This window comes from Leguminivora glycinivorella, chromosome 22 (genome assembly GCF_023078275.1).
Source record: "Leguminivora glycinivorella isolate SPB_JAAS2020 chromosome 22, LegGlyc_1.1, whole genome shotgun sequence".
NCBI classification, from domain to species: Eukaryota; Metazoa; Arthropoda; class Insecta; order Lepidoptera; family Tortricidae; genus Leguminivora; species Leguminivora glycinivorella.
Window position 1 is genome coordinate 8,479,904 of NC_062992.1, and position 26,974 is coordinate 8,506,877.

General features: G+C 37.5%; 1 protein-coding gene across 2 annotated transcripts; it reads right to left on the bottom strand.

The window, feature by feature from the left end:
- On the bottom strand, positions 1–26,462 carry LOC125237690 (zinc finger protein ubi-d4). 2 transcript variants are annotated; one of them, XM_048144841.1, is made up of 12 exons: positions 26,400–26,462; positions 25,875–25,984; positions 25,677–25,770; positions 25,205–25,385; positions 24,594–24,797; positions 24,079–24,160; positions 13,427–13,597; positions 12,180–12,334; positions 11,462–11,567; positions 4,906–5,018; positions 3,815–3,947; positions 1–2,767 (listed from the first exon to the last, which is right to left on the bottom strand). In XM_048144841.1, exons 1-11 carry the CDS (start codon positions 26,453–26,455, stop codon positions 3,819–3,821), a joined length of 1,401 nt encoding a protein of 466 aa, XP_048000798.1. In that variant the 5' UTR covers positions 26,456–26,462; the 3' UTR covers positions 1–2,767; positions 3,815–3,818. The 2 variants fall into 2 exon arrangements, with proteins under 2 accessions (XP_048000798.1, XP_048000797.1); XM_048144840.1 differs by having other exon boundaries at positions 13,385–13,597.
- Positions 26,463–26,974: the final 512 nt, after the last annotated feature.

Here is a 26,974-nt window from a genome sequence, read left to right on the forward strand (position 1 = left end):
TGTACCTGCAACACAAGCCTTCTGAGCTTACCGTGGGAATCAGTCAATCTGTGTAAGAATGTTCTATAATATTTATTATTTATTTATTTAAGAAATAAATAAATAAAAATATATAGCGGACAATGTGTAGATATTTTTGAGCTCCACGCTCGTGTAGATAAATCTGCTGACAGATGATACATCTATGAAGTGGAATGCATGTGATTTACAATGAATTTCATTATGACTATATTTATTAAACATTCAGTATGGTAAGGTTCGATTTTTCTAACAATAAAATTATCTGTCCTCGTTTTTATATTATAATATAGTAAGAATACCTGCTTACGATAACGCAACACATCAAAATTAATATTGATGCAAAAGAGACAAAAATAAACAAAAATCTTTTGCGTCCATAAAATTATTAATTTTAAAAATGGTCTTTATAGGTATATCAGATAATATTAAGTGTTGAAAAATCAGACTTAGAGCAAATAAATAAAGTTGTAAGTACTGAACCGGCGTATTATGTTAACTGATATGTTCAAATTAATATACTCAAATACTCATAAAACAGGGGCACCCAACCACAGGGCAGATTATTATTTTTGATATTCTTGTATTTAAAAAAAATAAGCCTTTAGGGCTTACTCTTGGCCACAGACTAGTCAAAGGCAAAGACGTGGCCTACGATGGAGTGAGCTCGCCCAGATGCCTGATTTTAAGGGATTTTTTCTAGAAAAATGTATGTCTGTTCTGTTCTACAGATCAAAATCGAAGTTTGAACACTTAATATAAAACTGAATCGAAAACCCCTTTTTACATCCCGAAGTCAGTTAAATAAGTTTGGGAACCCCTGTCTTAGAGTAAAAATGCATTAAATACTAGAGTAATAAAACAGAGTAGTCTCTATTGTTATATGCCACTTTCCATCATAAAAAGGTCCCTAAGCTAGTGCAAGGTAGGTATCCATCTAAAATTACAAGAATAATAAAATTCTGATAGTGATAATAAGGTTCTTATTGCAAATTAAGGATTATTCTATAATGGAAAGCCACATACAGTACGATTAACATCAGTTAACGATTCGGGTTTTTAACCCCCGAGGCCCCCGACGCACAAACGACGGGGAGTTATAAGTTTGACGTGTCTGTCTGTCTGTTTGTGTATGCGTCTGTCTGTGGCATCGTAGCTCCCGAACGGATGAACCGATTTAGATTTAGTTTTTTTTTGTCTGAAAGCTGAGTTAGTCGGGAGCGTTCTTAGCCATGTTTCATGAAAATCGGTCTACTATGTCGCGGTCGGGGGTTTTTTCAAAATGTTAATATATCTATCTTGCTCACACTCATGCGATCCCGATAAGAGCTGAAGCCGAAGGGTAAAAGTCGCATCGTTAACTGATTTTAATCGCACTGTATGTGTTTGAAAGAGAATTTATCGCTGATGTATATAGAATAGACAACGCCTTACAGCATTTTTTATGTGTATAGTTGTTCAAGTGTCGTTTATTCATTTTAGATCAGTTTACATTTTTGTGCTTTGAATACTTGTGAAAGATAAGAAGTGTATTTTTCCAAAATTATCTTTTGCTGTGATATTTTTGGTGTGTGATATTTTTACGATTTAAGACGACGTTATTGGCAGAAAACGATATGATACTTACAATACTCATGTTTCCTATGAATGAAAAAGATTAAAAAAAGTGTGTCACATGTCACATGTTTAGATGTAGGATTTTTGCCTTTTAGAAAAATACACTTCTAGTGCGAGTTTTCGCCGGTTCTAAATAGCTAAAGCAAGCACCGGTGGAGGTAGAAACTTCGAGACTGAGTACATAAGATTTATTACACATTTTCATAGATTAACAACTATAATAGACGGATTTTTTATCAAGACTTTCTCTGTACTAACTAAATTCTACATATACAAAACGATTTTTTACTTGACAATCTGTAATGGTCAAAAATGAAAGAGTGCTTATGCTCAATGCACTAAAACTGAAAATGTAAAGATTTGTCTTGAAAAGAGCATTGCCTGCTGTATGAAAACTGGACACCGTTTTTAGTACAAAATGTACTTAGTTGACATCTCCATCTCGTTCATTTTCGTGGCGTCTATTATAGTAATATATCTATGACATGGCGAGTGTGAGCGTACATTTTTATATTTAACATATATTTTAAGTCTACAATCCGCACTTAGTGCCATTTTACTAAAGCTAACGTATTTAGCCATTTTTAGCTCTACTGTGATCCATGACCTCTTCAAGTCTTCTTTAAAGTTTATACAAAAACTGTTTCATAATTTCAGAGGAAACGATAAAACAAAAATTATGACTGTACTCGAATTACTCAAAATCACTTAAATTATAATTTGACATTAAGTCCGCCGATGGCCGAGCCTTAGAGCGTTTTCACATTACCCAATCCGATATCGGATCGGATAATGTGAAAATGCTCTTAAGTCGCTAACGTCCTTGCCACTAGGTAGCGAAAAGGATAGATTTTCGAAAATTAAATGAAAACGTGCTCAAACCTCATGTATTGTATCCACATACAAACAAAATAAAGCTTTGCCATTTATGGCTACATTATTAATGTAACTATTACAAGCATTTTCTTTAAAGACATGATTGAAAAGCTTAAAAATGTCAGCATTCAGAACTTACTGTTTTTTTTTTTAATTTATGTCAGCCCACACTCGCCCATAACCTATGGCAACGTATAACTTAGTATAATTATACAGCGACTGCTGTACCTTGGCGATTCTTCAACATACTTTCAACCTAAAAAAAAAAAAAAACAATTATTATATCATACCTACACATTTTATTATTTCAAAGAGAATTCAGGCAGATTTTAAAATCACCAAACAGTAGACAGTAGAAAGGTAAAGGCAAGGTCGCCATATGAGGTTCACATGGTATGAAACCCTTTGGATCCACAAAACTAGGGAGCCCTCAGGCAGATTCTAAAGCAGCAGACTCTAATCGTTGTTCAGGGTGCTTCAGTAGGTTAAGTACCTATCAGTGGCGTAGCGTCGATACAACTCGATTCCCTACGGGTTCCCTAAAATTCTGCAGTATCTGTAGAAGTCCTTACAAAACAGATCCCAAAATCCCCTCCGGCATTACCACAAAAATTTCACGCGTCGCCACTGGTACCTATTTAGTTATTCACATACAGTTCCCCTTGATACAGAGCTCAACTAAGAGCTACAGGCGCGTTCTAAAGCGCCAGACGGTACAAGTCATTGTCAGGGTCGCCATGTAAGTTACTTTGGTATAATTACTTGTACCAAGAGAGGCTTATCTGTACAGTCAACCAATTGGAACCCTAGGCCACTCTACAACCATGTCAAAATGACAAGCAGTAAGAGATTTCTTACAATCTGATTTATAACGTCACTATGACATAGTTCTACAGTGGCCTAGGGTTCCAATTGGTTGACTGTACATGTGGTTGGCTAGGTCGCCATGTAAGTTACCTGTTCACTTGGTATGGAACTTCTTGATGCAAAGCGCACAACTAGGACCCATCTGGCGGGTTCTCGAGAGGCTTCAGTCTGTACATATGTCTGGCTAGGTCGCCATGTAAGTTACCTGTTCACTTGGTATGGAACTTCTTGATGCAAAGCGCACAACTAGGACCCATCTGGCGGGTTGTCGAGAGGCTTCAGTCTGTACGTATGTCTGGCTAGGTCGCCATGTAAGTTACCTGTTCACTTGGTATGGAACTCCTTGATGCAAAGCGCGCAGGGCCAGGACCCTTCCGGCGGGTTCTCGAGAGGCTCAGTCTGTACATATGTCTGGCTAGGTCGCCATGTAAGTTACCTGTTCACTTGGTATGGAACTCCTTGATGCAAAGCGCGCATGACCAGGACCCTTCTGGCGGGTTCTCGAGAGGCGGGACGAGGCAGTACATGTGGTAGCCGCGGTCGCAGTCGTCGCAGAACAACAGCTGGTCCTGTAAACGAACATTACATGGTTTATCATTAAAAGCTTAAATAGTTGGTCCATGTGTTAATTCTTACTATTTATAGTATTTTATGCAACTGGCGTTTAAGTGAGATCAAAAAAGACGAGTGGCGTGAGTAACACTTTGAGGCGAAGCCGAAAATTGTTCAAGATGCCACGAGTATTTTTTGACTCAGTTAAACACCGTTGCATACAATACTTTTTCTACGACCATGAACTTACTTTTTGATAGTTTTTTAGAATAAGTTTCGTGAACGCCCCGCTCCCCCGCTATGTCCCTTAAACGCTTCCTAGCAATGCTTTAAGCTAGAGCTATATCGTATGCGTGGGTGCGCGGGGCGCCGGGCCCCGGCTGGCATCTTTTATGTAAGGTTGTAAAGATCTATGCACACTTTAAATGACGAATAACACTACGGGAGTAGAAAAAATTTATAACATTACTGAGGAGGTACATTGAAAGGTTAGAACATGTCCTCACTACAACTGCTGTAGTACAACATGTGTTACCAGGCTAGAACATATATAAGTGATTAGACAGTGACATGGCGTGATAAAATGTCAGTTTTCTTCCTCATTTGTTAAATCAGGCATGTTCAAACTTTTTATGGGAAACCACGATTCTCTCGCAAACTTATGGACACACGAGTGATTTGGTCCACAGCTTTAATTAAGCGTAAAGTTTCGTATTTAGAACATTGTTGATATTTTTAATAGCTCGAAACTTGCACGAAGCGCTTTGCTTCTTTTCTTATACGCACTGCCAAGGAGTAATTATCCTTGCCGACGTCTATATTTCCCAGCTCAATTAAGTAATAACCCAGCAACCTTCAAATCAAGAGTGTCCTCTGGGCGAGAGAGCTCCATCGCAGGCCACGTCTTCTCCTAGGCTAGTCTGTGGTCATGAGTAAGCCCATTTATAATTTTAAAAAAGCGGGAAAAGCACTCACGTCGTTGTCGCTGGTGCCACAAACGGAGCAGCACTTGCACTCGATGCACTGCCAGCGGTACTTGCGCACCGACACTATCATGTTCACGGTGAACTGCAGACACGTCGGGTGACCTGCAGAGTACACTGCTCAGAAACTTGTCTAGGATAAGGCGATGTGTGTATTGTCAGGGCCGAGAATGCCATTAAAATATGTGAAAAAACTATCTGCACAGATGTAGTGCAAAAAGGGATTCCTTCGTATTTTTCCGGAAACGTTCGTATTTGTCACACTAGTTCAGTCAATGTCAGTACATCTTGTACTGACTGAAATAGCATGGCTCGTTCGTGAGCAATGTCTGATAGAGTCCATGATGCTGAGCAAGATCCACTAGGTTTCCCAAAATGTCCTAGGTTGTTTGTATGAAACCTTCCTTTTTTGTTACCAGATTTCTATACATTTTCGGTAACAAAAAAGGAAAGTTTCATACAAACAACCTAGGACATTTTAAACTAGTGGATCTTGCTCAGCATCATGGACTCTATCAGCCTACCAATTTTTATCAAAATCAGAGACGTGATCCAAATGTACAAACTATTCGGGAATTGCTGATGTACGTTTCCGTAACAATACGAAGGCAAATAAATCTTTTCGCACTACATCTGTAAATGGTTTTTCATTCATAACAGGGCGCACACAGTGGGAGCAACGTCGCTACGCAATTTCCTCGAGCGGCAAACTGTCAATGAAGTCTACATTGAAGATAATGCCCGCTGTGGGGACCCGGCTATAGACTTACATAATCGATTATGATTACTTTATATAATATAGAATTTTAGTGTAGATAAGTGTAATTCACTAATTGTAAGGCACATGATATCTTACCTTGTCTCATATCTCGGTCAATCTTCGACGTTGGAACAAATTGAACGGTTAATATTAAAGGTAATCAGGGTTTTATATAATGTGCCGAACAATAGTGAAACACTTTAAAACGACACTAGAATATAACAAACGATTATCGCTAACATAAAGTATCAGTCAATGGTGTATGGAAGTGCATCTATTCACTATTCTTCAGCACAACATAAAAAAAGCCAATTTCATTTGAAATTCATACAATTTAATGTTATAAAAATCCGCTGGTATACAAAAACGCCGACATTCATACTTCTTAAGGCTCGTTTAGACGGCGCGCGAGCTCGCATGCGATTTTAAACACATCCAGTCGGCTAATCAAATTGTAATGAAACTAGCATGCGAGATTTCGTATCGTCTAAATCAGCCCTTAAGCTAAAATAACTATTTTGGTGTAACAAAGAAGCATAACAGTATGCACTTCCGTACTAGCATTTAAAGATACTTTGGAATATAATCTAGCCAATGAGAAATAAAATTTCAAGATCGAATAAAAACAAACATAACTATATAACTTGGCACGTATGATGCGTTAACAATCTATCGTATAAAACGCATATCAGTCCAAAATTGGGGCGTTCAGTGTCGTTTAGTCGCGTTATAAAAAATAAAATGTTGCTATTTAAGTACTAAAAAAAAAGGTGCGATTCTTCCTAAAACCAAAAGTTAAAGAAATAAAATGTTAAAAGTTAAAGAAAGAAATAGTATTAATTCAAATAAAGGTAACACGACTTAACGAAAGTCAACTCTCTCCTCAGCTACCATTAGATTCCCTTTACTTGTTTTATTTATTTTTCATCTTTGGAAATACTCTTAAAAAAGAAAATTGGAGCAACATTTTGTAAGGGCCACAATGGTAGCGTTTTATAAATTTTATTTGACCAGACTGCACAAAACTACAATAAATGTATGGTATAGGAACCATGTCACTAGCAACGTTGCCTAAAGTTAACTGAATTCAAAATGAAGATCATACTATGATAATTATATTTTTTTAATCAACCATACTAAGTAAATTAAAAGAAAATCTATTGAGATGTTCCTAGGCAATGTTACCAGCTGAAAAATAACAAGTACCGCGATACAGTAAAAAATGTTTTCAGCCATAACTAAACTACTATGAATTTATATCATTCAACAGCATGCCTTTATTGCCAAGAATACAATTTAGTTTCAATACGGAATTATAGTTACTGCATCTCAAGTATTTTAAGTCACTTTTTGCACTCGATATATGGTATGAAACAGTTTTCCTAGGTGTCTTTATAAAAACTGTGTCTGTGTTTTCTGTTTTTACTCTGTCAACATTATAAAAGTAGAGTTGAAATTATGTTTTTTTTATTTATAATTTCAACTGTCAATTCTCTGACTATATGTCAAAACTCTAGTCAGAGGTTTCATTCTGTCGCTTACCATACGCCCGAGGTTGGTTTGTCCGAACAAGCTGTTATGGTGAGCGGACCTTTTAATATTTTAACAATAAATGAAAATAATTTTGAAACGCAGTAACTTATACATCACGTAGTCAAGGCACTGATGGCAAAATGTCAAATATTGCACGGCACAAACACATACAATACCAAGTAAGCTAACATACATGTATACCTCCAATTTACTATATAATATAAAGCTACATGATATATGTTCGCAAATAAAACTCATAACATTCAAATACCTTAATTGTCAAATCTTAAAATATCTAAAATTTATATTTAAACAAAACAAATTACGCTACAGGAATGATATAATATATTTTTTAATTTATAACATCAAGTTAGTCTTTCGTTGAAAATAAACACTTAATAGGATTTAAGTAAAATTTCGTAACAGAATCTTTGGGTTATAATTTTATAATGTGTATAATTATAGTATAGATGGACTATTCTAAAAATGGTAAGTGTCAGATATTTCTATAACAAGGCACTCAATAAGCTCATATTGTAAGTAGTGTTGGTACTCGAGTTATTTAAGTCTTTTGCTTTAAGACTTGACGTGTTTCAGACTCGTATAAATAAATAGAAACTAGAGTTAAATAAAATACTCGAGCCATTTACTACTAGAGTACGAGATCGACCCACATCATTTTTAAAGACTAGATGAGCCTTTTTCAGAGAACATTCGTCAAAATAAATTAAAAATATATCACATCACATTCATTTACAATCCCCTTTTTTACTGCTACATACTAGTATTTAGATAAAATCTACAATATTTTTGTCGGAGACATCATTCGGAAGCTTGTCATTAAAAAAAGACAACAACAGACTAGAGTAGAGACCAAGTGTCGAGTCTTTCAAATCATCATCCTCCTTGCGTTATCCCGGCATTTTGCCACGGCTCCTGGGAGCCTGGGGTCCGCTAAGACAACTAATCCCAAGATTTGGCGTAGGCATTAGTTTTACGAAAGCCACTGCCATTTGACCTTCCAACCCGAAGGGCAACTAGGCTTTATTGGAATTAGTCCGGTTTCCTCACGATGTTTTCCTTCACCGAAAAGCTACTGGCATATATAAAATGACATTTCGCATAAGTTCTGAAAAACTCATTGGTGCGAGCCGGTGTTCGAACCCGCGACCTCCGGATCGAAAGTCGCAAGCTGTTATCGCTAGGCCACCAGCGAGTCTGTCAGAGTCGAGCCTTTCAAATGTAGACTGAAAATACTCTCATAGTGTACCAACACTAACTGTAATAAGTAGACATCCGATAATTTTGGTAATATTGCGAATAACTTATAATAATATAAAGAAGACTACACTCGGTAGATTAAATATTACTTTCACATTTATCTGTTGCAAAAAGTGCAAAGCTGTCAGTATATAAGTACCCCCTTATTCATAAACGTACTAAGTTATCAAGTCGATAAAGTTCGTTTGTCCTTTTCTATCACACCGATACGTCGAAAAGGGACAAACGAACTTAATCGGCTTGATAACTTTAGAGCACGTTTATGAATAAGGGGGTTAATATATAGATAAAATAAATATTGTTTTATATGTTCAACATAATTATATTTGTTTTTTATAATATTGATACAATCTTACTTTTCTTTTTCAATTAAGCTCAATAATCTTACATACAAATGTATGTAAAAATAAAGGCAAGTAAGTACCTATCTATAGGTAGCCGACCCTTTCAAATTTTTCAACTGATATTATTTTATTTCAACATAAGGTTTTTAATTTGCTTGTTATCGGGATGGACTAATTCACAAACTTGAAAAATGACTAAATCATTAATATTTCATATTTGTATAACTATAAAAACTTGTTTTGTCTAGATAAAACAGAATTCGTGTCGATTCTTTAATATATTCAGTATAAACTATTAACAGTTTAACAAATTAAAATAATCATCAATCATGCAGAATAAAATAAATAATATACCATTTATTAACTATATAAATAACACTGTAAACTTATTTACTTTTGCTCATTTTTTAAACGACCTAGATTAAAATATGGATTACGATATGTCAAATGATTTTCAATCTATAGAAATCCTACAACAGTTATAAAGATGTCTATGATGATGATTATGATAACTTTGTGTACGATAAAAACAAAAAAAAACAAGACTGTTTCTGAAGTCATAAGACTTTTTTAGTAAGGGCTATAACAAAAGTCCTATGCTTTATTTTTACACAATGATAAACTATACAAAGTAGTTCCTATTAAAAAAAACGATTTTGAGCCAACATCAAATCGATGGGACTCTTGTTTGCACTCGACAAGGGCACAAATGGTGTTCCTAGTTTTGCCATTACAGGGCATGATACACCATGTATGCGTCCGCTACAACCCTCGTGCAAATGGTCTGGCTGAGCGGCTCAATCGAACACTATTCGAGATACCAAACTTATCTAATATTGCTAAACGACATTATATTCAGTGATTCGACACAACTTATATGCTTTATCTAAACTTCAAAAGGAGACGCGTGCACTCTTTTTGGCGCAGTGACTAGATAAGCTAGGTAATGAAAAATTTGGCTTTCGGGCAGTAAAAGCGAAGCTACTAACTACTAAAATGTAAATAAGATCTATGTTTGGCCGTCGAAAAACCAAGGCACATGCTCGACGGTTCTTAAAATACAACAGATAACATGTTAAAATATTTGGCATCCTTCTTCACAATAGAAATTTTAAAATGGCAACATTAACATCACATTTGCTTTAATGTATACCATAGACGAAAATTTTAAAAAAAACTTAAATATATGAACGCAGTTAAATCTATTGAGAGTATGATTTCTGGAATGTTTAATGGATAGATTAAATAGGTGAAGCTCTGAAAATAATATATCCCCTCTTTGGTTAGCAAGGTCGCAGGAGCAAAAAAATTATGTAACAGAGTGAAAGTGTCTTATTCTTACATGTTTTCACTAATCACAAGCTTAATCAGTTGTTATAATATGAGACGAAAATAGTACCAGGATTTTTATGTCCATCCTACTTTATATGAAAGTAAAGGAATTGAGGAATGAAAAACGTATTAAGGGTGGATCTTTCCGCATTAAGTGTATGTACAATTTTAGGTTCCACGCCCTAAACAGTTCTGTAAAAATTTACTACAACCAGACGAAACGCATAAGGTACAGCGGGACAAATCTCGACTGGGGGCGACTGGGGGTCCATTTTTTCCTTTATTACACTATGATGTTGAGTTCTACATGTATCCACTGAATACGCCTACCATATATAACCGGTGGACACTATTTAATAATGAAAACAAAACATTGAAAAAAAAATGGACCATTTACATTTGCCCCCCAGTCGAGATTTGCCCCGCTGTACCTTACACGCTGAATTATGAGAGCGCAGAGTTGATTGGCAGTCACTCTGTTACTTCTATTAGCTCCTGCGCCAAAGAGTACCAAATTCTTGTGATGAACTTTGTGACACACAAGATAATACTCGATTCGTGAAAGTAAGTATATCGCCCAATTCAGATAGTCCGATCAATATGATCTAGAAGCTAGGGCTATAAATAAGCGAGAATCTGAAGATCCTAAACACAGACATCTGAACTAATTGTGCAAGAATCGAAGGAAATAACACACTATTGTAGTACCGACATGGCGATTTATACTCTAATTTTCACCGGAAGACTGAAAAATTCTCACGGAAAATACCTTTATGTTAGAATAATGTTTCGTATCGTTAATATCTATGAAATGGTTCCAGATAAGTAATAGATCTACCTGTTTTGGAAATTTTATTCATTTTCAGTTTACCAAGTGCCGTTTTCAAAAGTAATATGCACAGATTACTACAAAATATATCCCAAAATCACATAAAGTGTTGCGTAAAATCTAAAAAATTCATCCAATTGTAGATTGTTCATTACGGTCCAGCCGTTGTCTAAAAGTTAGTAGACATACACTAATTGAGAACCTCCTTAAATTTTCCACATCGGTAATACAGTGTCGTCATTTCCTTCACTCGCACATCCTAAAGTCTACCGCCACTCTCTCGGCGAGGACGGCGGCGACAGATAATACGCATCGTTCTCCAACAGTCTGGTCTGCGTGGCGAACCGATCGAACGCGTCGGCAGGGTAGCTCATGGAGTTAATGATCTCGACGACGCCATTGAGCCGGATGGCGAGGTGTTTGTGCGCGGGGCAGGCGCGCTCGTGCGCGCACGGCCTCTTACCCTTACCTGAGCGTCCGCAGTCGGAGCACGAGACGAGCTCCTCGGGGGTGCCGGTCTTTTTGTTCTCGCGGTCGTCGCCGAGGCAGAAGTCACAGTAGGGGGAGGGAGAGGCCTGTGGAAGGTCAATTGTTAATTTCGAACTGAAGTAAGGCATACGAAAGGGTGATCACTGGTCACCAAACTTATTAAAATTATTCGTAAGAGTAATTTTCTTTAGGATGATGACATTGATGACTGCCGCTATCTTAAGTATATCGTCGACACATCGTTTTTACGAAGTTTTAAATTAAAAAAACGCGGGCCTTCGGTTGAACATTGATCGTTTGGTTACGATCGTCGACGGTACGGCCGACCGTCGGTCGATTCATGTGGTTCGGTCTTCTTCTCGTTTCGATGGTTTTAGACTGTGTGGGCCCAAAAAGTAGTGCCATTTATCTCTCTGAGAGCAGGCTGGACAAAATAGCATGTGCTCCATCGTTCGGACTGTACGGTCGATCGCCATTTCCAATTCTGTAAAGTAGTGTACCTTGACGGTGCTGTCCTGCAGTAGTTTCAGCTCAGGCACGGAAGACCCTGGTGGTACGGAGTCGTGTGCGGAGTCGGAGGAGCTGGTGTCGGCGAAGGCGGGGTGACGGTCGAGCATTGACAGTTTGGTTAGGATCGACTTACGTCCAACCGTCGGCACGTGGTAGTCGAGGACTTTCCGATTCTTTTATAGTGTTACCTTGACGGCGCTGTCCTGCAGTAGCTTGAGCTCAGGCACGGAAGACCCTGGTGGTACTAAGGGGGCGTGTGCGGAGTCGGAGGAGCTGGTGTCGGCGGAGGCGGGGCGCGGCGGCGGCGTGGGGCGCCGCAGGGGCGTGGCCGCCGCTGGCTTTTCTGGGGGAGGAAGCTTTTGTTCAGTAATTGCTCAATAATCAAGCTGGTGGAATCCTAGTTAAAGTTAACTAGAATTCATAGTTTAAACCGAGAATATTATGAATATTTTAGGCGTAGGAATTACTAAAGGATTAAGATTGTTTTAGTAATACGTAAAAATATAGTCTTAAAGCATTGAACAATAAATTCTAATACACAGACGTGTATGTTGTACGAAAGCCGGGAATGCTTCTACACTACAAATAATAAAGATGGCAATCACAAAGTTTTTCTTCTTTGAAAAGCAGGTTGATATCAACAATACAACTATTCGTATTCTGTGGCTGTGTGGGCTACAGATCGCCCGTGGAATCTGTCATATGCTAGAGACTCTCGACAAGCTACAAATGCATGGCCGCGCTGTTAAGTGCTAACTGGTCATCACTCCGGGATTATTCAAGAATGTCATTTGTTTTAGTACTCTGTGTAGTCCCAGGTCAGTTATGGGAGTCCCTCACCTGTCGCAGGCTAGAAGGACTCAATCTACAGGCTACAGTGCGTAACTGTCTCGGTACTCTGTGGCCGTGTGTGCTACAGGTCAACTACGGGAGTCACTGGAGTCTGTCACAGGCTCTCTACTGGTTAGAGACGGTGTGCTACATACAGGTCAGCTACGGGAGTCACTGGAGCCTGTCACAGGCTCTCTACAGGCTAGAGACGCGCGCCGCGCTGCTAGGCACTAACTACTAACCTGCAGCGGGCCCTCCGGGATTATTCAAGAATGTCACGTAACTGTCTCGGTACTCTGTGGGCGTGTGTGCTACAGGTCCGCTACGGGAGTCACTGGAGCCTGTCACAGGCTCTCTACAGGCTACAGACGCGCGCCGCGCCGCTAGGCACTAACTACTAACCTGCAGCGGGCCCTCCGGGATTATTCAAGAATGTCACGTAACTGTCTCGGTACTCTGTGGGCGTGTGTGCTACAGGTCCGCTACGGGAGTCACTGGAGCCTGTCACAGGCTCTCTACAGGCTACAGACGCGCGCCGCGCTGCTAGGCACTAACTACTAACCTGCAGCGGGCCCTCCGGGATTATTCAAGAATGTCACGTAACTGTCTTGGTACTCTGTGGCGGGGGGCTGCGGCGCGGGCGGCGTGTGGGCGCCGGGACGGCTGTGCGAGTCGCGGGAGTCGCCGTCGCTGGTGGCGGCGGGCGCGGGCTCCTTGTGTGTGTGCGTGAAGTGGTACGTGAGGCCTGGCCGCGTTTTGTATTTTGCGCCGCACACTGTTGAAGGAAGGTTGTTGATTGTTAGTATTAGAGATTCTTTTAATGTAAAATAAGTAATATAATAAAATATGCGAAGATTCGAAGACAGATGTACCGAAAGTGAAGTCTAAGTAATCTGTACTTATACAAAGACCGGAGTTATTTCTAATAGAATTATATTCTATGAAGAAATGTTGGAGTTGTCTTCATAAACGTCTATCCAATCGAACGCGCCATTGATTGAATTGTTTTGCTACGTTATTATTTATCCCATTATTTCTAGAATTCCATTTATTAAAAAGATTATATTGAGCAAAGATTTTACATTTTATGAATAAAGACTTTTAGACTATCTCATTTACGGACGCAAGTTTTTTCACGAGAGTTCCATGAAATGAGGACTTGTGTAATATTTATTATGTCATAGTTGATAACTTTTGTTAAGCCACCGAAACTTCATTCTTGATACATCTGATATTTACGTGACAAAAACTGTTTCACATAAAATTAAAATAACAAACAACTTACCGTAGTAGTGCCTCCATCTGCCTTTTTCACTCATCAAGTCATCATTAATCAAATAACCATTAAATCGGTCATCACACAGATGCTCCGGTATGTGAGAGAGATGCTGTATATCGCTATCTCGCTCGCACACATAGGTGTTCGGGCGCATGTGATGACCTTGAGGGGTTGGGGCCTACGTCATCAGAACAGATCAAGGCACTACGACGGCGGCGGTTCATCATCATCATATCCAAGCATTATCCGTCATCAATCAATACCTATACTACAAAAGTTGATGTTATATAAGAACGCAATTTTTGTTGACAACCCTTCACATGGTATATTCAGTAAAATGCACATATTTTATGCCAATCTAAATTTTGAAACCACTAATGATTTTTGTAACATAAAACCTATAGGTAAATTAGTTTTTTAATGTTTTAACACAAAAGTCGAAAAAGATTTACATTTGCCTACTTGGGTCAAACCAAGCTCTGTGAACTGTCACTGTGTTGAGGTGTCACTATAAACTTTATATATTACAATAAACGAATGTTTATAGTGCCACTTTCACAACCGCAGAGTCGGCTTGACTATGGTTTGACAAGTATGGTTGACTTTTTCAACATCCCTAGGGTGGAAATACACCCAAGAGAAAAATTTAAATTCATAACAATCATAATCTTTGTTTTTTTTGCGTTCTTATATAACATCAAAGAATAGCCGGCTCGCCGTGATAGTCTATGGTCAGTTCTAGAGGACGCAGGCCGCTGGGAGGGTTCGATTGATGACTTCAAATCACTGGATCTGCCATAAGGCGGCAATTCTGTACACAGTTTCACAAAAAATACGGTTTCGTAACAGACGTGCACGTTGCGGAAAATTCACAAAAAATTGACACAATCTGGGAAATACAAAAGTTTCATTTTGATGCAAGCTTTTATAGCTAACTGTACCTTTTTTTACAGTCAACTAATAAAAATCGAGACGATTTTATTCTAACAAACCAAAATAAGGTTGCGTTTTTATCACAGAGTTCTTATGGGCACCTTCTATGTGTCCATAATCCGATCATGAGAAGTTCAATCAAGTAGGTAAAAAGTGGATCTAGTTTAGCTGAGAAGGTTTTACACACACACAAAAACATGGAAGTAAAAATAAAAAATTGTAATACAGAGAATTTTCCAGATTTGTAAGATTTTGGAAAACTTCCGCATCTCGCACGTCTCGAAACTACAATTAAACAAAAGATCCAAACTTGGAGTCCAATCAAAATTAGCGAAATAACAGGTACATTGGATACTTTTATTTCTTATTCAACATAAATATTCTTGTATAAATTCATAACAATCTTTGGGTGCTAATAATAGTTTGGATCTAAAAAGTTCCCTAATAATTTACGGATTTTTTTTATAAATAGTTTAAATAAGTTGCCAACCAAACACATCCAAAAATACAGTGGCGAAAGTTTTGCTTCAAATATTACTTCAAAAACTAGTAAGAAATGTATCGAACTTTTTACGCAGGATTTTTTCCCATATATTCAAGTTTATTGTAATTTTAATACATTTCTAACACGACTTTGTTTCTGATATGAAAGTCTACTGCGAACATAGAAAAATTGAAACTTCTTTCTGTCTATACATATTCGAGCCATAGTGAGAAACACATACTAATATATCAGTTGTTCGCAATAGGAACATCAATACATTGTCCAATTTTATATTAAACTCATTATTAATGGCGTATAAAGTTATAAACACTCGACATGAATGTACATAATGCGCGCCCAATCGGCAAATTATATGATGACGAATCCAAAGATTCGAGCGTTGAATATTCCGTATTTTTTCATTGGTACATTAGTTTTCGAAGTACGAAACTAAGCAAAACATTAGGCACTGAAAAATGTACAATTCCTAGTATAAATTACGAGCGGATGAAATAAATAATCTATCACAGACGACAATCCAAACAGATGGGTGCGACGAGTTAGGTACTAACTTGTGATTACAATTGTGATTCTCATAAGATCCCGTTTAGAATAATGATATGGCGGGCTGCGAAAGGCCTAGGATTTTACAAAATACAGATTTATATTTAGGTATTTACGATTTTTTACCGTTATAATTTTCGAAAACCGAAAGAAGTATTAGGCACTGGTCCCATCTAAAGCGAAACGAACAAAATATAGTCGCTCTCGTGTAAATAAAAAGGGAGCAAGCGATCATCGCTCGGCGCCGAACTATAACTCGCTCGCGCTATCATCCCGTCTCTTTTATTTACACGGGAGCGACTATCTTTCGTTCGTTCCCATCGCTAGTAGCTCATCGCTTACTCGCTTTTGATGGGACCAGTACCTAAAATGGTTAAAATAATGTTTTACTCTTTAGTAGTTGTCACGAAGATCATAAGCCAATCGCAGTCGCTCTTTACAATCTATATTTAAAAACATAAAACTATTCTAACCTACACAATATGCCAACAGTACAATACAATACGCCTTCAACCGATTCGTACAAAATATATTTACGTGGCAGTGTTTACAATTACTTTTAATTGGTGTTACAAATTCCTGTCACAATAACATTTATATATGTGTTATACAAATTTTGCACTTTCAGTTTTTTTTTTTAATTGACGCTAAGAGCCGTTACACACTAGGGAATGCTAGTGTGTAACAGCCCTTATGAAGTTTAGCTACGTTAAAATACTACAATAAATACTTTGCCTAAGCCGAATTTCATAAATGCACAATACATTTGAAATTTGATTAAATAGACGTGCGATCCGTATTAGACCATACATTTTAACAGGTGATCTAAATTTTCCATAAAATTACTAATCAATTTAATAGCTGCTAATAAAATATGCCGAGTATCTTATTAATAAAACGAAATTTAATTACTACATACAACATAGAGTTACAAAGAAAAGCCATATAATTTTACGTTGTTAGTATGATTTTTCTTTGGACGTATTTTTACTAAAACCTTTTTAATTTACTCTCTGTTTAAGGTGAGAATAAGGCATCAATTAATTAATTCTAGGTATAAACCAATAAGCGTTTTATAGAATTGCAAATACATATATTTCTAATAACGTTTTTAGAGTCACGATATTTTTTCGGAAAAATTGTCTCATTTTCAACCTTTGTACTGAAAATTTAGAACATATTCTTGGATGTAGAGCATTCTGCTCCTTCCAAATTTTTCTATAAAAAATTTAATGTTTTATTCGACTTTATAGCACTTTGAACGGAACAAATGCCTGTTCACACCGGTTGCGTGTGAGGTGAAACGCGAGTCTACGTTGTAAAATATAGATTCATATGAGAGACGGCACATCCATTGCGTGAACCGTGCATGCACGTCTAGTTTACGCACAGGTAGCGTCTGTGTTCTATGTTATAATTTGTTTCGCGCGACTTTAAAAACGTCCTAATTTAAAATTTCATCCACATTTTAAAGTTACACAAAAGTGAAATTTAAAATCTACACACATTATTGGAAGTCAATACAATAAATATTCATATAAACAGAGATTCGCTTAAACTATACTATTATACACGTCCATACACAACGCTAAAAGGCATGTGACTCAACCTGGTATGTACAGACCCTTTGTGACGTTTTCGAGCAAAAGGACCATAGGAAGTTTTACTTGAAAACTTCACTTGATAATATTCTTGTGCGTCAAATCATTAAGGACCAACCACACTAAACGTCAACGCAGCGTAACCGCAATAACGCCAAGACGATTATTGAAATTGGACTTTATATTTGACACGCGAAAATATCAATTACCTATAGATTCGTGCAGAGTGACAGTAATAGAGTATTTCCCATCGTTACAGACGAAGTCACTCTATACGAATTATCTAAACGCATTTCCAATATAAGGGCGATTTTTAGAGAGATTTCATACTCATTTTTTTTTAAATACCTTGGTTTATATGAAAAGGGCGTATCGTATGTGAAACAAATGCACTTAGCGCCATCTATTGATCGGTATGGAATAGTCACCGGCAATAACATCGCACTAAAAGGAGACTGAAAAATATCTGACACAATCATATTTGAGCATGTCAGATATTTATGCAGCCTTCTTCTTGAGCGATGCTATTGAACGGTAACCAACGTAGACGCTACCTCCCTTACTCATAAACGTTCACTAAAGTTATCAAGCCGATAAAGTTCGTTTGTCCCTTTCTAACACACCCATACGTCGGAAAGGGACAAATGAACTTATAACGGCTTGATAACTTTAACTTTAGTGAACGTTTATGAATAAGGGGATAAATGCTATCAGCTGCAAAGTGTATGGAGAAATTATGAATCAATTCATTGATAAATTCGCCATGCACTTTTGCAGCTGATAGTACAAAATCTAAGCTATCTAAGCTAGCTATATGGACAGGAAATATACAAACTACCACTGTGGACCACATATTTTCAAAAATTTTCACGTTTGTAGTGGTATGCCCACACTGTCTCTTGCGAGAGCGAACGAGAGCGAGTTAGCTTGATGTTTTTAATAAAAAAAAAATTAAAACACTGTCTAGAAATCGCCCCAGGAAACTATTGCACGCCCGAGTCCTTTAATTAAACTTTAAACTACAGTACTCATTGGCCCTGCGCTACTAGCCTAAGCTATTACCCTTACTTTACTTGATATATTCCGTAAAGGCATTTATCTAATATAGAATTACCCCATTCGACCACAACCCTCCCAAAAGTTAAAGATGAAACCAAATGAAATAATGCTCTGGCGGCACCGCTCACGAAACGCTCACGAAACGAAGCGCTAGTAGATATCTATCTCTACCGCGCTTGCGTATTGGCGCGACAGAGCCAGCGGCGTATAATGATATTTTTTTTAGTTATTTTTAGCGTATTTAAGTGTGAAGTTATAAAAACCATATGAAAAACTTTCATGACTCCGTCCTCCGTTTTGTATTCCTTTATTATTTATGTTTTTTTTTATAGTTTTGCTTTAGACAATCAATGTTAGCTTATGAGAAGATTGTGGCTATAAATTTGGCTTACAGGGAGGACTTACTTCGAATTGAAAAACTATTGGTGAAACAGAAAATGTTTCATTGAGAAATCCCTTTCAATACTTTAGTGTATTAAGGATCTTGGATTTCATACTCCCGAAACTGCCTTCCCTTATCATCCCTGTAAGCTAAGCGGATGTGAATCAATTATTTAAGAAAATTACCTTTTGTAAATTAAAAATTCACTATTTGTAATAAATTTTAGCTTTTTAATCGATCTCGCGGTCTTTTAATCGATATTCTAAGTCTAAAAGGCCCTCGTGCTCCGACGACTCTTCAGTATTGGAAAGACACATGTGTTTAATGCAATGATGCAATGTCACAGTTTCATTTTCTTTCAACCCCTTACTTGCCAAGAGTGGCACTGAAGCTTTAGTAGTTTCATGTGCTCTGCCTACCCCTTTATGGGATACAGGCGTGATTGTATGTATGTTGTATGTATGTACATGTGTTTAAAATGAACCTAATGGTCCATTTACACTGCACGCAACCTAGCACGCGATTTTAGTTTTAGTTAATGCAAAAGACCAATCAAACGTCGTATTGTAATGGAAAGTGTTTTTGTTGCATATTAAAGCTTCCATGCGATGACAGAGATATATTTCATTGACCAGTGTTTTTGAATGTTTACTTGTTTAACGAAAAACGATATGTCAATATGTTCTAAAAGATCTTCAAATCAAATATATCACTTGGAATTCGGCTTAAAAGAAGAAAATAACAGATTCACATCCGGACTTTTTTATTTAATCTACGGAAGCTCAGGTCCTTTCAAACTTCATGTATTGCGATTAGTAACTATTGAGCAATGATAGTTTTTAGCTGAGGAACCGTTTGTGGAACTCGCCTATAACCGTTTCTATTATTTAGTCTAACATATTTTCCTACAGTCTACGTCAAGGACCTTACATTTGAAAGTCTCTTTCCGCCCAGCCACGTTTTATCGCCTGTAGTGAAGGCGAGTAATATTTCTAAAATATAATTAATGCAAATTATTCATGCCGAAAAAATTGCTAAGGCGGAATATGCATTTTTTAGTATCAAATTCTAATGTAAGGTCCTTGCTAACTATGTAACAGTATTGCCTGCTATTTTTCATGAGTTAGGCACGCCTGTTTATGTTAGAACATATATTTCTATGTATAATTTTGTGACAAACTTAACTGTTACATTTTAGAAGATATTTTCTACGGCCGCCATCGTATCTGAGCGACGAAGGTAGCTACAAATATCTGAACAAAATCTCGAGACATTGATGGATTTTCAGATATTTTAGCACACCTTAATAGTGGAAAATTATCAGTTAGTATGAGTTTATTCGTACAAATCATTAAATACGAGTCATTTTGGTCAAATAGTATGATAGAGAACACATTAAGGCATTATTCCTCATTTTATACTTGTAAAGCACAAAGGAACACAATTTAGAAGCCTTTCTTCATACCATAGATTATTACCATTGACAATATTAATAACACAAACTAAGCTCATGTGTTCTAGTCTATTGTAAGTTGTGAATTTGTGCCTCACTGAGTTAATATTTGAGATTATCTTCTTTATTTATAGTTAACAATTTTTTTTTAATGATTTCTACTAAATTTGCTAATTTCCTTCTAACTAAAATAATATATTTATTTAAGAAATCAGGATTTTTTTTTCGATATTTTTTAGTGATGAATGCTCATGCTAAAATATTTTACTAAGGTGGTTAATTCTTCACTGATAATTGTTTTAAACTATGATAGCTACAAATCTATTTAGAAGACGTTCGGATACCCCAATACATAAAAATATTAACAAACACTAAATCATGCTGGTAGAGCTTGGATTGGACCATAGTCCATAAGCCAATAGTTTATTGATTGATATTTGATAACTATTCGTGCCTATTTTTTTTAGGGTTTTTTTTGGCCAATTTTTTTTTAATTTGCCACTGTTCTACTGATAAAATAGCTGTGCCAAGTTTTTAGTTTATCAACAATACAAGATGTTTTTTTTTAATAGGTTGTTTGTCTTCTCAAAGTTATACTAAAGTTTCATGTTGGTAAATTGAAAAATTATTTTTGCAAGGTAGTATCCGACCGTCCCCTTTGGCAGCAAACTGGCTTGGAACTGGTAAAAGGAATGAACTAGTACTGGATATAAATGCTTAGGATTGCTTTTCTATTACACATAAACCTTTTATTCATAGCTGACGGTCTTAAAACTAAATAGGTGAATTGTATATGTAATAATGGTGATATTTCTCCTTTTTTCAATAAAATAACTGACCCTCTTATAATGTACAGAGACCGTCAACTGTTACTTCCTTATAATTCCATAGAACTCATCTAAGCTTCTATTGAAATAAGGTGCCTTGTGATTGCTCCTAACACTGCTGTTATATTTGCAAAAACACGGCTACATTACTATCATTTTCTATAGATTTAACCATATTTGGACCATATGAGGTTTTAGCCAAATATTCAGAATGAGGAGGCACACTGACATTTTATCCCGCCAGGCGGCGCCTGTGCAAGTGTCTAGGCATGTCACTGTCATTCATATGTGAGAGAAAGAAAAACCATATCATCTTCTCGCTCTCGCATATGGACTAATAGGGTGGCCGGTGGCGCCATCTGTCATAACCTTTGAGTGTACCTCCTCATTCAAATAAAATGGAAAATACAGTAATTGTGGTACCAACAGTAGTTTTCAAGCTTTTCGGTGTCAACCCTGAAAACCTAATGATGACTTCTGTCATTAGTTTTTCGGGCTCACTAGACCCTAAAACCTACAGGGTCAATCCGTGGCAAGAGTAACATGAGTCACGATTTAATGACATGTTCCATTTATTCACGACGCAAGTTCAAGTGATAATCTATCTCTAAATAAGTGTTACTTTCCCGATATATGCATAGATCCTTTCATTTGCAGCTGTAGTTCGAATAAACACTCAATTAGACTTGTGCCTGCTCGTTCACTGAAAAGATCGCTCCCAACTAGTACGATCTCCGAAGTGTACTAGTTCGTTCTTTTAGGACATTTAGTACAGTAGTATTTTAGTACAGTTTATGTTCCGTCTGTATTCCATGGCGCACTTCATTCTGAAATATTCTCAGCCTTTTATTGATATTAATTAATAATTTAAGTTTGCATTGCCAATTTTTGTTTGTCCTTGTATCGTGCTTTTTGTTATGTCATTTTAGTTCCCGTAATGGCGGATGGCGCTACATGCACAGCTATGACGACTCGTCATAGCTGATTAAAATATGACAGCCGCATAATATTGTGTAATAATGTAATGTCTGCTTTGCTTTTGCATCTTTCTTTTTTGCTATTTTTTATTTTTATTAGTCAAAATTGTTACATTGTTTTCACCGAATGTTCTAAGTCGCCAGCAACATGCTTGAGACCATTTCGGTCTTTTGTCTGTTAGATCTTGTTTGTGTGTCGTTAATTTTTGGATCTTACGAATAAAAAAATATTCTTTCTATTCTATTCTAGCACCGAGAGAGCGAGAGACAAATCGTCATTGTCACTTGATCAGCTCGCGCTCTCGGTCCAAGTCAGTCGGTTCTAGTCCGGTTGCGGTCAGATCACACGGATCGCTTTGCTGTCATTGTCACTTCTCAGCTCTCCGCTCCCATTCTGTTGCGCGTGTGTGAGTGTACTAAAGTAAAATTCATAATCCTACGGACTAAATTGACAAATGACTGACAGGTAAAATGATACCAGGAACAGCAAAATTAAAATAGGGAAGGGTATATGTCGATAACAATATATCGACAAGTTGTAAAGTACATACAACAGACAAGTTTAAATCAAGAATAAGTATATGAGTTTCAAATAAGAGGTACACATATTTAAAAAAAACCACGCCACGATCTCGCCACGGTGACGTCGCCCGCGCCGCCGACCCCCCCTGCGCCTGTCCTCAGCAGCCGCGCGCACCGAGCAAGCGCCCGCAGTATGCGTCGCGCTCTCGACATGTAAAGGCGGGGTGTCGCTACTCTTGAGAAAGGTTCTCGAAATTGAACCGAAACATGTCGAACGCTATATCGACTTAATACGTGAGTAACCCGCTTAAAATATTTTTAAATATGTATGAGTCTCACGGGAGTTTTATAGTTAAGAGGTACACATTTTGGTTTGTTCTATGTATCTTCGAGGTAGTGGATGGATACGAGTACCATGCATTTTTACCCACTAGTTTTAAAACATAAAAAGGTTTCCGAGCCTGTAGGTAAAAAATAAAATACCATGTCCGACGATAATAAATTATCTGTCACGCTATGGCAAGTAATCATAAATATCTATATAATTTTCGAATAATATTATTGCTGCTTCGAAATAAAAAAATATCTCTAATTAGCGGTCTACAGACCTTTTGATCTGTCGAAATCACACAAAAAGTTGGTATATAAATTAGCCGATCAAATTGCCAATTTCATTGTCCCGTCTGGGTGCACCTTAAATCTACAATGTAATAATAATTTTAATATCGATAAGAACGACACTGGCCAAACTGTGGCAACATTCGTTCACACTTACTTGTCAATTTGGTCCGTAGGATTATGGATTTTACTTTAAATGTACTAGAGAGGAGAATCATTTGGGAGTAGTTCGGTCTAGTACAGTACAGTGCAGGGAATCGTGTCTTTTGTACTATTAGTACATGTACTACACAAGCCTACACTCAATGAAGTCGTGACTCACGCTACTTTTACATGGATTCACCCTACATAATGACTTCCACTTTAATAACTCCAAATTTAGGAAAGTCCTATGGAACTGTAAGTTGTCTACTAAGTTTTCAAGATTGATCCCGAAAACCTACATAACGACTTCCACCTGTAATATTAATGGGAGTTCTATGGAACTAGTCGTCAACTATTTATCGTAGGACCTGAGCAGTGAAGGTGAGACTAGTGTCTCCTCCTGGTGGACTTACGTTCGCATCCGAAAGGCTTGTCGCCTTCGCCGGGGACTTCGTAGGGGAGGGTGGCTTGCCCAGTCCGCTTGCGGCCGCGGCCCTGAGGAAAATGAGAAGTTCATTCATTCATCTGATTCACTACTAAAAGACAAAAGCTCTTGAAATCGCAAAACCCTTTGAATGCCGTAGAGTTTTGCAATATGAGAGAACTTTAACGAAATGGATTTGTCAGGTCTCTTCTTCTTTGTCAAAACCTCATGACTGAGGGTCGTGACCACCATAAGTAGCTGTATGGTGCAGTGCCCTCCACTCAAGCCGATCTTTTGCCATTCTAAGAGATTCCTGAAGCCCAACGCGTGTGATCTTCATGATTGTGGTGGATATGTCAGGTACGCAATCCTGTGTGCTGTTTATTAGAACAGAGGTTTTGTCGCTTAGGTTTTACCACAACAACAACCTTGTCAGAATGTATGCATGTTAATGTTGAGGAAACTTCGATTATATAGCAGGTTAACAATTAAACGGTAACTCACTGCTCTGCCTCTCTTAGCCGGAGTGTCATCCGGTTGCGACTTCCTAGTCCTTCCACCTCTAGAACCCGGTCCGGTGGGCGTAGCGCCTCCTCGCCGCTTGCGTCGATTAGCGTATGTGTCGTCGAAGTAGTCCTCATCTGATTCTGCATCTTGGTCTTCTCCGGTTTCCATCTCATCCATGGCTAGCTCGTCATAGAACCATTCCTGTGAAAGGTTTTTGTATTACAAACATGTGTGCAATTTTATAGAACCTATGCTAAATTGCTAATGTTAAAATAAAATCAGAAAACAAGACCAATCTAAAATGCAGTTGTTTCATACTATGATAGATGCAATCAAACACAGAATTTAGGGAAAATGACAATGTGCTTACAGCTTCCATTGACCCTTTTTATGCCACATGTCATGTTTGATAATTGAAAAAGTTACCTTGATTAAACAAAAAATCCTAGACACAAATCTGTCTTGGTATACGAGAGGTTGATTGCATTATTCAGTTTCAGTACATGAGTGGCTCATTAAATTTGAGACATAATGGGCTAATTGTCAAACTATATTTTTAAAGTATGTGCTGTAAAATAGTAAAAATCAGTTAAATAACTTCAAAGTACCTTAGGGTCATCCTTAGCAGCAGTCTGTGATCCGTCTCGACTGTCTTCACCGACCAGTGCCTCGCCAGGTATGCCGGAGCTGTTTTCACCCTCCCCAGAGTTGTCGGCCAGGTCTGCAGCCCCACTCCAGCCCCATCGGGAGGAGGCCATCGTGAGGTACTGCCGACGGGCTTTGCGCCATCTAAAAATAATATACATTTAGAGTACTAGGTGAATTTTAGATGTGGAAGTTAGCCTCATGTGATTGATTTTAGGTATTTGAATTTTTTTTGTATGTGTCTGTACAAGTCAGCATTTGGCATATTCAGGCATTCTAATATAATTTTCCAGAAAACTGGCTTTTCATGAGGTCAATTAATTGGTTTTCTTTAATAAGGACCTAATGCGCCATGCTGGGCGGCCGCGGCGACCTAGTTTTGTAACTGTATTTTTTTAATAGGTAAGTTCCAACATAATGTGCTGTAGCAATTACCTTTGTGCAGGATATGTATAAACTTGTCCCTCTTTCTGACCCGGCATACGCTGCTTTCTGCTCATAAACAAATTGCAGTGTGTCTGAGCGACGCCTAAAAAACATAACAAAGATTATATCAATCGCCCTCTCTTTTCCTCAACAAATAATCACGTAAACACAGACAGAGAGAGACTACAATCAATATTTTTAACATACCTGTTTGGGTGTCTATAAACGGCATACGCATCCTTCTTTCGGCACATAGTCGGGTATTAAATGTTGACGAGTTTTCTATAATTTCTTTATAACTAGGATCACTGAGAAAACTGAAACAGGTAAAGCGAAAATACGTAAACAAGCAACGTCGAACCAATTTCATCAAACAGGAATAATAACCAAGATATTATTCAAAAAATCTCTTAACACATATCTAATAAGCAAAACCTTTTATACATTGCAAGAGTTTTTTGATGACAGAATGTTTAATTAATACCTATTATAACAAAATTAAGTAGCTAAAAGTATTATTAATAACTTAAAACCTAATTTGTAATTTATTTATATACCTACTATTAAGTAGTTGTAAGATTGCTGCGCGATTCTCCCACATGTTATATGTTTGTAATATGTTTGCAATAAATGCTTTGTTTGTTTGTTTGTTTGTTTTATTACATAGAATCTTATTTGTAAGGAACATCTGACCGATTCTAATGTTTAATTCAGAAGAATTATAGCAATTACCTCTCAATTTTTGCTAAATTTGCTGGATTCACGATCTGAATCTCGGCGGCCGCCATTTTAGCAGACGCTTGACGTAATGACGTTTCTAGTCAAGTAGTGACGTAGCCATGATTCTAGGCTTGTGTCGTTCACGAACTATGAACTGTTAGGAATAAAATCCCATCAATGACCGAAATGAACTGAATCTTTCCAGGCTCCAAGATTCGGTCTTTGCTCATTTAGTTCAGTATAGGATCGGCGAGCGCGAGCGGTTTGGATCGAGAACGAATGTGTGACTGCGCCGACTGAGAGCGAGAGCTACTTAGCAGAGCAACAAAAAAAACGTCAAATTTTTGATATTAAAGTTCGGTTACTTACAACCTTTGGGCCCGGAATGTTACTCTCTGTGGACTATTAGTATCATTTTGACACTATTTGGTTCTGATGTTGCGCTGGTCTTAAAAAAAAGACCCAATATTCACTGGGCTATCAACGAACGAAACGGCACAAGCCTACTTTTTTCCGGTTAATGTTGCCTTTTAAAAACCAACCTGGGCTAGACCTAGGCTGTAATTTAAGACAAAAAATTTAGTACA

Excerpts from the sequence above, each read along its gene's own strand:
- LOC125237690 (XM_048144840.1), bottom strand. The coding sequence starts at position 26,455 with ATGGCGGCCGCCGAGATTCAGATCGTGAATCCAGCAAATTTAGCAAAA. Across the intron at positions 25,771-25,874 it reads GTTTATAGACACCCAAACAG|GCGTCGCTCAGACACACTGC; the intron begins GTATGTTAAAAA and ends TATGTTTTTTAG. Across the intron at positions 24,161-24,593 it reads CGGCTAAGAGAGGCAGAGCA|GGCCGCGGCCGCAAGCGGAC; the intron begins GTGAGTTACCGT and ends CATTTTCCTCAG.